Source organism: Vigna radiata, chromosome 8 (genome assembly GCF_000741045.1).
Source record: "Vigna radiata var. radiata cultivar VC1973A chromosome 8, Vradiata_ver6, whole genome shotgun sequence".
Lineage (NCBI taxonomy): Eukaryota > Viridiplantae > Streptophyta > Magnoliopsida > Fabales > Fabaceae > Vigna > Vigna radiata.
In genome coordinates, this window is record NC_028358.1 from 8279621 (window position 1) to 8292338 (window position 12718).

The window sequence follows — 12718 nt, forward strand, 5'->3', positions numbered from 1 at the left end:
CTTCAATTCAGCATCTTTTAATTCTTTCATTTAACGTTGTTGGCATTTAGTAAATTCTATTTATTTCCTTGCTTTCCATTAGAAATTAGAACGGTACATGATTAGGATATTTTCTATTTTATTTTGCTTATTTTTAAAAATAGTTGCAAGAGTTTCCTTTTCCCTTGTGAAGCGGTGCTTTATTTAATTATTGGTGCAGCACCTTACACTTAAATTGGGATGCACACATGCACCTTTTTCTTTAGTAAGAAACCGTAGTATAGATGATTATTTATTGCCTTTTTATTATTAGCTTGCTTTTAAATATCATTTTCAATCTCACTTTCTTTTACTATTCACTTGTTCTTTTTACATTTGTTGCCATGATAAATTAAATTAATTGTTTAGTTCAACGTTGCATTTTAATTTGGTTTAAGTATTTCTTTTTTATGTTTTTAATTTCTTTTTTAATTTCCATAGCTTTATGTTTCAATTAGTTTCATCCTTTAGCAACAAAGCTTTATTCTTGTTACAATGCGCATTTCATTTTTAGTTAAATGTTTCTTTACCAGTTTTTATGTTTTCCAAATTTCTTCCAGCATTTTCAATTCTGCTTGGTTATGTTTAATTTTCATGCATTTAATTTAGTTTAATTCTCATCTCAAACACCTTCAAACCCCCCCTCCCCACTATGTGTTAGACTTGATTCTGAACCGCAGTTGGTCCTTGAGAGACGACCTAGGAGTCACTTCCTAGCACTATACTGCATATTCCTAATTGCAATCAAATTTGATTGGGCGGCGACACCCATCAGCTAAACACTAGCCGATCCTCCATCTAACGCATGTTCCACCAGCATCTCACCACTTATGCTCACACCCACTGGATGATCATCGCCGAGAGAAAACGCACAACACAACAATAACACCCAAACAACAGATAAAGCAAGTGGAAAATATATCCATTTAGGTTTCACCAATCATATATATATATATATATATATATATATATATATATATATATATATATATATATATATATATAAACAACTCTAATCTGTATACATTTATATATCCTAGTTTCTCCCCATACAATCTTACTCCCAAAGGCATAAAGAATTTATGGATCATTAAAACATGTCATAGCACAAAACCATTGTGCCAAGTATCCTTTCCCGTCACTCTATTCAAGAACTTTTCCAGGCAAGTACACCCTCCCAACCATTTAACCATGTTACTTCCCATCACCCGCCTAGAGAGATTATCAGGGCAATTCCCACCACTCAAAGAGCTTATCAGGGCTACTCCCACATCTCATCCCGTGAGCTTATCAGGACTGACAACAACACGTCATCTCAATTGTAACGTGCTTCCCCAGATCAATACCATATCCCAAGGATATTTAGTGTTAAGAAAATCTCAAATTTGTATCTTATGCGAACTAAAAGTAATAAGTATAAACAAGTTCACTCACACACGCATCACTAGTCAAAGATCAAGGTGAGTCACACAAATCTTCACCCATCCTTCACATAACCATTGAGGTCAACAATATATTTACATTAAACCCTAAACCCATGGACTCACCGTTGTCTGTAACTTAGCATTTAACAACTATACCTTTCTGATCAGACTCGACATATCACTCAATATTACCATATAACTATACCTGATGAAAATTGCTCTAACACAACCTGCAACTTCTTAACTAGTCCAAATTCCCTAATCATTCTAGATAATCACTTCAGTATTGTAAAACCTCTTCTTTTTTTTCAAACTCTTCTCCTTCCCACTAATCTTGAAACATCCCTCAAACTTTGACTCTGATACATTTATTGGTTGAGAAGATTTAACCATCTTCTTCTAATCATTATAGTTAGTTTAGGACCATTACAATACTTCATTTTTTTCCAAAGATCTCATGTTCTCCAAACTTGGAAATTCTTCCTTCTACTAAACTCTCCCTCAATCATCTAAAACTACTCCTCAAAATTGTTTTCTCCTTAATCTACTTCAGGACTTCCTATTCTCTCTCTCTCTTTCTTTTTTTTTTTTTATAACTTCAAACCTTCCACCATTTTCCTTCTTCCAATCTTCAAGCATCACTTAAATTAATTTCTCAAACCTTTCTACGTCAATGTTTACCCAAAACACCTCTAATTCTAACCTTTAAACTTCACTCTTATTGTACAACTATTGATATCTGATCCTCTAGCTCAGTCTTTGAAATACTTCGAACAAAAAGACGATTCTAAACTCCAACATCCTTCCTCTTCCATTGTATACCAAAAAAAACTCTGATGTTTTGACTTCCAAGCTTCAACACACCGTATCTTCCTATCTTCGAGGTCAAACTTGTCTCGAAGAATTTTGACCAAATCTAATGAAGATAAACAGGTCAAGTTATCTTTGAATATGTATTCCTCTACTATTATATAACCCACAACACTATTAAGAAATAAAACTCAGACCATAACTCTTTCCTCCCAAACCTTTAGAATTAAGAGAGGAAATTCATCTTTGATAAAGTAATAAGTGTGCACCCTCAATACTCTTATCAAGATGTTTTCTGTTCTTAAAACTTCTAGTTGGCTATACTCACCCTATGATTTAAACTTAGAAAGACATGACAAATCATGTCACCTAGACTCAACTCTTCACGGAAAGGCAAGTCAAACACATAACCCATAGGTCCTCCTAAGGATGAACTGCTCTGATACCATTAATGTAACATCCCAATAATTATAGTATTAAACTATAATATAGTTATTACATTCTTGATATGATAGAACAGTCATAGAAACGAGGAATAAAAGTTTTCCTCAATATACAAACCATCACTCAAATTGTAAACTTAATACAATCCAAACTTAAAACGATTAAAACAAGTATCTCGTCTATAAGAGCTAAACACTAGCCGATCCTCCATCTAACGCCTGTTCCACCAGCATCTCACCACTTTCTACTCACACTCACCGGATGATCATCGCCGAGAGAAAACACACAACACAACAATAACACCCAAACAACAGATAAAGCAAGGGTGAGCTAATGCAACAAAATAACATGATATTTTTAAATTAATAATAATACAATAAACACACCATGATCATCACAAACTCAACTCATTCAAATAATCGTATGAATATCGAACTCTAAACAGGTTCTACGCTTGCAGTGGTACTTTACTCAGATACATCATATCCTACTTTGTCCCCCAAAGTGGATCTTCGGATATGGATGCACCTACTTGCTAGCTCAATTATCATATCCTACACTGTCCTCCCAAACTGGATCTTCGGATATAATTACAACCATTAAAACTACATCCTTCCTACTCTATCCAACTTCTCAAGATGGATCTTCGGTAAGGATTTCCCACTATCTACCACATTTCCATTACGCTCAATTACATAAATTTCACATCCAATATAATACATACAACACAAAAAGTAATAGTAAGCTACCATAAAAAAAATAATTTTAATATAAACGTTTTGGGAAACCAAGAAGTTGAATCTGGCAAAGCCGGTTAGACATCTTCTTATCCTTCCAGATAGATGTAATAGAAAAAGGATATACACTTAATAATTCATACAAACATCATAAAGTCCATTCATCCCCAAAAATCATACAAATTGAATATATCACAAAATAATTTAACTGCACATAATCTGTTTGATAAGAATTAGTTAAAAACACATCGAGTAGACTTCCAGGAAAGAGAGGTGTGTCACAATGGACAACTTAAGTACCAGGTTTTTCCTTAGCCAAAGTGTTCCTCAACGTGTTATTAAAAAATTTCTTATTCACAGATTCAAAACAACAACATATAATATTATCATAGAAATTCAAATAGTTATACAACAAGCACATAGGTTTTTCATTAACAGTAATTGCACAAAATTTAAAGACATAAATAATTATAAAGAAATATTTTATAATATAAAAAACTTAGAAAGGTTAGCTCCCCTTACCTCTTCTCCAGACTTAGTTTCCTAATCAGAAGTTGTTCTCTCGAAAATCCTTCAGAACCTCTACTCTTCTAAAATTTTCTTTCCAACTCTTTTCTTCTATATTTTTTTTTCAAGATTTCTTACTTGATTCTTCCTCTATTTGTGTAGAATAAGCTCCCCTCCCATGGTTATTTATAGTCCAAAATTTTTACTATTCAAATCATTATTTATTTATTGTTTTATTATTTATTATTTTAATATTATTTTATTAATATTTTAATCACCACTTGCAAAACCACTTGCAAACCTTATCCTTCCTTAATCATGCAATTCAGATATTCTTATCCTCTCATTATTTTTATTTTATTTTTTTTTATTTTTTTTTCTTTTTTACTATTCACTTTTTACTATTCATTTTTTTTAACAAAACCTTCTAAATTAAGTTCTCAAAATTTTGAACCCCTCCTTCTGAAATTATTATAATTTTCTATCATAAATTTTAATTTTTCTAATTATATTTTCTATTCATTAAAATTACTATTACTACTAATAATGCTAAAATTTACTACTATTTATTAAAATAGATATTTTTCATGGGTCTTACAATGAGGGCTGGACTGATGAGGGCTGGACTGATGAAGGCTGAACTGATGAAGGCTGGAGTTGATCCTGTGCACTTTGAGGCAAGACACTCATGACCAGGGCCTTGTACTTTGAGTTTTAGCTTATTCTTTGCTTTCCACTACTTTCCTACCTTTATTAGACTAAGTTAGACTTGTTAGGATGTTTACATACCTTAGAATAAGTCTACATTAGGTGAATTGACAAATTCTCACCTTAAACTCAGTTTTGGTGGTTGATGGAGTGATTTTTATGAGTTTTTGGCCATAGCAAAATCAAATTTCAAATTCTACCATTTCTATGCTGTGTGACAGTTTTAGCAAGTCTAAAATGGTGTTTAAAAGTTGCTAGTAGAGTTCATTTGGTGATATAATGGTCTAAGTGCAGAATAGTACACTAAACCATCAATTTTGAGTCAAAATTGGGTTGTGGCAAGGTGTTTTTGAGTCTAATTCGAGTTTAACTCTATTAGCTGCTGTTTTCCAGCTTAATATTATGTACTTAGACATTCTAGAGTCACTTTTGACATTGCCTAGTCCATTGAATCATTTAAACTCAGTTTTGGTGTTGTAATGGAGTAATTTTTATGAGTTTTTGGCCATAGCAAACTCAAATTTTGAATTCTACCATTTCTATGCTGTGTGACAGTTTTAGCAAGTCTAAAATGATGTTTAAAAGTTGCTAGGAGAGTTCATTTGGTGATATAATAGTCTAAGTGCAGAATAATACACTAAACCATCAATTTTGAGTCAAAATTGGGTTGTGGCAAGGTGTTTTTTGGATTCTGTGTGCTTCTCTGGTTTTGGAACGTCTGAATAAGTGTAATTGATCATTACAAACTTGTTAGCACTGTTTAAATGGTCATTCTCCATCCTTGTGCACAAAAACAGTTTCAGCCATTCAATTTTTGTTAAATTTCCAACTCAACTGGTGAAATTCCGCATTGGACGTTTTCTGGCCTGTTTCATTGGTTGAACACTTTCCATTTGATGATATAAACAGGTTAGAAGTGCCATATGAACAACTGAGTCCCTGATGTTCATTTTCACTACTGCAGTTCCATTTTAGACCTGTTTTAGTGACATTTTTCACTAAAATTGTTGCGTAATTGGCAACTACTACATTGATTTTGAGATTCTGTGATTTCCTGTCCATTTTCCATGGCCCAGCAAGTGTATTTGGTCAATTAAAGTTGCTTATACTGTTCATATGGTCAAAGTCTGTAGCTAGCTGAGAAACATACATCAAACCATTTCATTTTAGTGCATTTTAGCCGAGAAACATATTGTTCATATACTTTCATTTAACTTCCCAACTAAAACAACAACTAAACCAAAAACCATTCAAAAACACTAAACTAGTCAATATTACTCAGTATAGAGATCTTCAAACGCACAATCACAATCAACATCAACTCAACAAAATCAAACACAAATTGGATTACAGAGACCGTATGAAAACACAAAATAAGCAACTTCTAACAATCACAATTTACAACTTACCTCCACGACAACCCCCTCCAATAGCCTCCCTAGCTATGATGGAACACCTCCTCACGTGGCAACAGTCGCGGGTTCACGCAGCGACAATGGAATTCCTCGTCACAGCAACTCGCCCTTCCTCGCGATAATGGCGACAACCCCCTCGACAGGCAACCACCTCCAACCGTCTCGCCACAATAGCTGACTTCAACCACCAGATTCCTAAGGAGCCCGCAATGCGACTACAATGGACACCTGCGACTGAAGAGCGACCACAATGGAGGATTGGGGAATGAGGGTTTGCAGAGAAATCGTACACTGGAGATTGGGGAACGACGATTGCAATGGAGGATTAGGGAACAATCACGAATGTGGTTAATGAATGGAGTTAGGATAGAGGGCAATTTCAGAGATGGTGGATAGCTTCTGCTGTTTTGGGAAAGAACAGTTTTTGCGAAATGAGGGAACAAAAACCCAATTTGTTATTTCATATAATCGAACCACTTACCGAGAGGCAAAGGCCTTCGGTAAATAAGACTTCGCTTACCGACGACCTAAAGCCTTCGGTATTTACTACTCTACAGACCCTCGGTAAAGCCTTCGGAAAACTGAAGCAGAATATTGGTAAGTATGCTTACTTAAAAAACTGTTTAATTTTAAAACAAGTATACAAACACATAAAAATGTACGAATATATGGACTATTTATTAAATAAAAATTTAAAAAGAAAAAACATAGACAAACTTACCATAAAATAAAATCTAATTTAATAAAACTTTGCAAAGATAAAAAAAGTAGCAAGAATTAAAAAGTTAAAGCCAACATATAGACTTCTTTTTATATATAAACTCTATAGTGAAAATGTAAAAATTGTCCAATTAGGCGTTAAGTGTATTAGGTTGTACTAGGATAAAAAAACCTAATATACTTATTATCTATTTAGTTTTTCTATAAGTCAATTTGTGTAATATTGGTTGTTGTAATTATTGTTCATTATCTTCTGTAAAAGTTCATTTTAATTTGTAAAATAAATTATTTAATGCTGTATTAAAGGTATTTATGGAAAAAGTTTTGCCTATAGTTAATGTTGCTGCAGATGATGCAATGGTAATAGCAGTAGGGAATTGATATACAAATTTCTAGAAGTTGGAGCTAACTCTATCTTGTGAGCTAATGAATCTCTGCTAAAGCAGAAGTCACCCTTAAATTGGAAAACGGACTAACATCATCCTCTTAATTTTCTGTATTTTTAAGGTTTTGGAAGATTATGTAGCTTGTAGATGTTTGGCAGATAGGTAGCAACTAGCTATTTTTTTATGTCGTTTGTCCTCTTGAAGTAAACCTATTTATGGTTATGAATACCATGTGGATGGAGTTGGATCGTTTATGGACCGAGGCTAAATTATCCTACATAGTGTTTGTTAGCATTTGGAAGGATTTGCTCTCCCTCCCTTCAAACATACATCATGTAACTCATTAATGTCCATTAAGATTTTATGTTTAATTTTGTTTTGCTGTATGTTCTGTCCTTTTGTGCACAGAATGTCAATTTTAGCCGGCTTCATAATTCATTTCAAATGATTTGTCCATTGTATAAAATCAAAAGAAATGTTCTTGGAAATATATGTACATCACATATACTACTGGTATCTTTGCAGACAACATGTTCACTGAAATTACAGAGGAGATAGATGAAGATACACACTGGTTTATCAACACAGAAGAACGGAAGGAGAAGATAAGGAATATTATACAGCACCAAAAATCTCTGTATAGGTCATCAGCATCATCTTCTCTGTCATCTTCAGCTGCATCCTCATCATCCGTCTCCTCACCCCATAAATCACGCAGTTTGTTGGCGTTGATGAAAGGAGGAAGCACATCCATGAGGAGATTGTTTGACATGGAGCACACAAGTTTGGCAAACCATTTTGACTTCTACACAGGTTCACCAATAATCAAGTCAATATCTTTGTGGGATAGTGATTCTGAGCGTGATTTCCATGACCCTTGGGCTTTGATCAAGGAGGTTGGATCCACTCGTTTTGCTGGAACTGATAGAGAAAGTGAATTAGCCTCAAAGGGTAGTAATGTGGATGGAGATCTTGGCTCCCACAACAGAAATGTCAGCAGTGGGAACAGAAAATTGACTAGGAAAAAGTCCTTTAGGAGGTTGCCAAGATTTGGTTTGTGGAGATGTGGAAGATTTAGATTCCCTTTGAGATTTAGACGGCTTAAAGTTAGAATATGGGGTAGACTATTCAGATAGAGTTATCAAAGTTGAAAATTTGAAATCATCAAGTGGGTGAACTGTTTTCTGAAATAACGATCCTTCAAAAACTTGAGAAGCTATGCGATTTGCATCAAGTGCTCCTATTCAATGAGAAGAGTAATACAACAGTGGTTGTGGATAGAAACTCAAAACTTGGTGGGTGAAACCCACAGTTAACACTAAACAGTTTTATTCTCTACTGACACTTGCAAATGATACAACGATCAGATATCAGTCTAACTATGACACTTCCTTCTTCAATCTATCTTCAAATTCCTACTTTCTTTGTTCCACCGATGATTCCCATAATTCCCACTACTAAGCGGAACGGAATATTAAAAAATGGTACTTGTCTTTCATTATATGGCAACATCAAGCTATGTGGTAGTTTCTGTCCCAGAAATAAATTTCCCTGTGTACTTGTATTGCTGCTTAAACTGGTCCGGGAGTTAAAAGATAAGTGGTGGTCTAAGGACTAGGCTCACTGGGCATATAGGACTCTGGCTGCAGCAGCCTGTTATCCCTCCACCGTTAAGAGAGGGAGGTTTTCGCTGCTCTGTGGAACCAGCCTCACGCTGTACCCTCCACTTTAGAACCTAAGAGACCCAAAGCTTTCGCTCAAGTCACATGGGTCAACTCTCAGCTTGGAACGGGCAGGCCAGCATCTAGCAATCAAAGCCCAACCCAGAGAAACCACAGTATTATCCCACCACGTTAATGCCCTCACTTGAGTCACAAGTTGACGTTAACCAACTCGGCGAGCTGACATCCTTGTCAGAACATTTATAAAAGTTTGGTTGGTTTGTGTTTTTGCCAATGTGGGACTTATAAATGCAGAGACAGAACAGTTTCTGAGATCGCATCCTTTGATCTGGCAAGGTACGTGGTAATTTAAGTGATTAAAAGAAAAGGATTGTAAGTAATTTGTTGGAGAAAGTCAGTGTCTCTTGTCTTACAATGGCACAAGAATCTGTCCTATTAAGAACACCTTTTTCTTTTTCTGAAATCTTGTTAAATCTTCAGAATTAGCTGAGCATGGTAAGCATGGAATTGCTCCATGCCTTAGCTTCTTTATTAACCTTTTTCCCACCTCTTCACAAAATCTTCTTCAACTCTCATTTCCACAACTTCTCGTCATCCTGTCACCCTACCTGTGAATATTTTATTAAATTAAAATTAGTTTATAGATAAGTTAGTTTGTAAGAAATATTTATATAATTATTTTAAATTTGTAAATAAACTAAATTAACTTGTGTAGAGACTTATTTTATTGGCTGCATTTCTGTATGAAGAATCAAGCAAGTTATCCACAGAACCAGTTATATCAGCTAACCTAAGGGGTTCTATTGGCAACATCCCTCCAGGTGTGTTATTCAAAACTCAAAGTGCTAAACTGTAGATTATTACATTGATTAAAATGACCAACAAATAGTTGGCATGCAGAGTACGGTATGGATGGGAAGCCTTCCACACTCGAAAATATATACAGCTATGGGATACTGTTACTGGAGATTTTTACAGGAAAATGACAGACAGATGAAGGTGGCACGGTAACAGATAAAGCATAGTGCTATATAAAGAGTACGTGACAGAAGGTAAAAAAAAGATAGTGATATTTAAAACTACAAGGTTTTATTATCATAAATTGTTATATAGCGATGCAAATGAAATATAAATTGTAATATGCCTTTTTCTTCCATTCGCTTAACCACATTCACAAAAGAAGCCACAAAAGTATGAATCGAAAAGATCATTAAACAGTGCAAACACCGCAACTAACCTCTTGAGTCGAAGAAAAAGCTCATTAAAAGAGTAAAACGATGGTGGTCTAAGTAAACTGGGCTCACTGGGCATACATGGCCGTGATTGCAGCAGCCTGTTATCCCTCCACTGTCTGGAGAGAGAGGTTTTCGCTGCTCTGTGAAACCAGCCTCACGCTATACCCTCTACTTTAGGACTAAAGAGGCCCAAGCCTTCGCTGAGGTCCCATGGGTCAGCTCTCAACTTGGAGGGGGCAGGCCAGCATCTTACCTTCAAGGCCAAACCCAAGGAAACCACAGTATCATCCCACCACCATAATGCCCTCACTTGAGTCACAAGCTGGCGTTACTCAACTCGGCGAGCTAACGCTCTTGTCAGACATTTATAAAGACTTGGTTTATTCGTATTTTGGCCAATGTGGAATTTGTGAACAAAGAGGCCGAACACTTTCTGAGATTGCATCTTTTTTTTTTTTCATGGTACAAACGGTAATTCAACATGATCATGTAAATCATTAGTGTCCAATAGAAGTTTATGCTCAATATTGCTTTGTTGTATGTCCTTTTGTGTAACTCTTTAGTATTCCTTGAAAACTTGATAAGCTATGGGATTCACATCAAGTGCAACTATTCAATGGCAAGAGTAATATAACATTGGTCGTGCATACAAAATGAAAGCTTGGTCGGTCAAATTCACAGTTAACTCTAAACAGTTTTAGCCAGGACTACAGATACTTGCAAATGATACAACGATCAGATATGAGTCTAGCTACCACACTTCCATCTTCAATCTTCAAATTCCTACTTTCTTTGTTCCATAAATGAACCCCATAACTCTCACTACTTAGCTGAAGCAGTTTCGCTTCAACCCATTTTGATTCACCTCTAGTTTTGGGCTTCCTAAAGAGACCACCAATCTTTTTCAAATCTGCTGGATAAAAGGCCAAAGGAGGAAAGATTGTAAGGTTGAAGCCTGGCCTTTCCCCCAGTCTCTCAACCACTCTGGAAACCAGGTAGGGACCATTATGCCCCCATTTGTTCCCATTAAAAGTTAACACAAATTCATTAATGAATCTGAGAAGAAGTGGATGATTCATGTCAAATATCAGGACTGCATTGTTAAGTCTAGTCCAGTTCTTATTCCCAGAGTCCATGCTTTGTGCTCCAATAATATTCTTCAACACAGATATAGGTTTCAAGACTATAAAATCCGTGTCTAGGTACACACCACCATATTTGTACAGAACTGCAAGTCTCATCAAGTTAGATAGGTTCTGAAACAGAGAAATCTTACCAGGGTCCTTCTTCCCTTTCATCAACTCATTCAGCCATGCTTCAGCTGGAGTTCCCTCGAAGAGAAATGGCAAGTCTGGGGCCACTGCTTGAACTCTGAACCTCCTATCAAGAAGTGGCTTCAGGATCCTATAACCAAGAATGGAGTCCAAAGTCCTTGATAGAATCGCCAGACAAGCCTTGGGATGCACCTTGAAAAGACTCTGTATAGACAACAACTCTCTTGCTTCAAATGAGCCTGCAGGGTACTCCCAAGTCATGAAAATTTGAGACTCACATTCATGGCTGAAAATCCCAGAATCCGAGCATGGAATTGCCTACTCATTCCATCCGACTGGAGAATCTTGAAATCGTGAAGCTTCCCTTTAAACCAAGAAATTATTTCTTCTTCAGTGGAATTAAATGGAGCAACTAGAACTCCTTGATTTTCTTTGCCGACTACTTTATTCTGTTGCATGGAACGTAAAGGGGAGTGTGTGAGAACAAGAGTTGACCTTATCCCCTCTCCGTTTCTGTGAGGTCGAGCTTGCAGCACTTCTTCTGCTCCTTTGGTTGCAGAAGGGCGTAGGGAATCCTGGTAAATAAGATCATACAAAGGATAAGAAAAATTATGGCTGAGAAAGTGATTAGACAGAAGATAGCTATCTTATAACATTTGAGAAGTCGGTTATCAAACATTTTTTTTCAAGTTAAAACTGTTTTTGCGATGAGAATTGCAATTGGAAAGAACTCATGCAGAAGTAGATAGCCTCTCACGTTGGACATTGAACATTAAGAGTTGACTTCAACACGGGAAGTAGAATGTTGAAAATGAAGATCAAATATGAATATTGTTTGAAGTATGTGATCCTCTGGTCATTGGTTGGAGCATTCAAAGTGTTTATGTCAGATTTCTACAACTCCAACGCTGTCATCATATCAAGTCTATGAATTGTTATTGACCAAATTCTCTGTAATAATTTTTATAAAAATAATAATGAAAAAGAAAACTCTTCATAAATTCATATTACTTTATACACGTTCTAAAAATAAAAGTTTGAAAGTATTGAATATAGTAAAACTAGGTATGAGATTAATCTTTCCTCTGTATAAAACATTTGTAAAGTAATATATTTATAATGAAGAATGATACAATTACAACTAAACATAAATATAGTGAATAAAAGATAATATATTTATAATGAAGAATGATACAATTACAACTAAACATAAATATAGTGAATAAAAGATATTGTTAAAAAAATATCAATAGTATCTACCAATATCAAATAATATCAAAAGTCTAAGTTTCTTTAATTAACAAGAAGTTTGATAGAGAATATCATTAGAAACCATAAATTGTTTAAAAGAGATTGAA

General features: G+C 35.2%; 2 protein-coding genes across 2 annotated transcripts; one reads left to right on the plus strand and one right to left on the minus strand.

Moving 5' to 3' along the window:
• Positions 1–7160: 7160 nt before the first annotated feature.
• LOC111242357 lies at positions 7161–8827 on the plus strand. The gene is made up of 2 exons (XM_022785213.1): positions 7161–7504; positions 7695–8827. The coding sequence occupies exon 2, from the start codon at positions 7700–7702 to the stop codon at positions 8303–8305; it is 606 nt and encodes a 201-aa protein (XP_022640934.1). The 5' UTR covers positions 7161–7504; positions 7695–7699; the 3' UTR covers positions 8306–8827.
• Positions 8828–10121: 1294 nt separating this feature from the next.
• LOC106770172 (uncharacterized protein At4g19900) lies at positions 10122–12331 on the minus strand. The gene is given in 3 exon segments (XM_022785212.1): positions 10122–11650; positions 11653–11955; positions 11958–12331. Coding segments are annotated over 3 exon segments (1242 nt in total). The 5' UTR covers positions 12040–12331; the 3' UTR covers positions 10122–10793.
• Positions 12332–12718: the final 387 nt, after the last annotated feature.

Excerpts from the sequence above, each read along its gene's own strand:
- LOC111242357 (XM_022785213.1), top strand. The coding sequence starts at position 7,700 with ATGTTCACTGAAATTACAGAGGAGATAGATGAAGATACACACTGGTTT.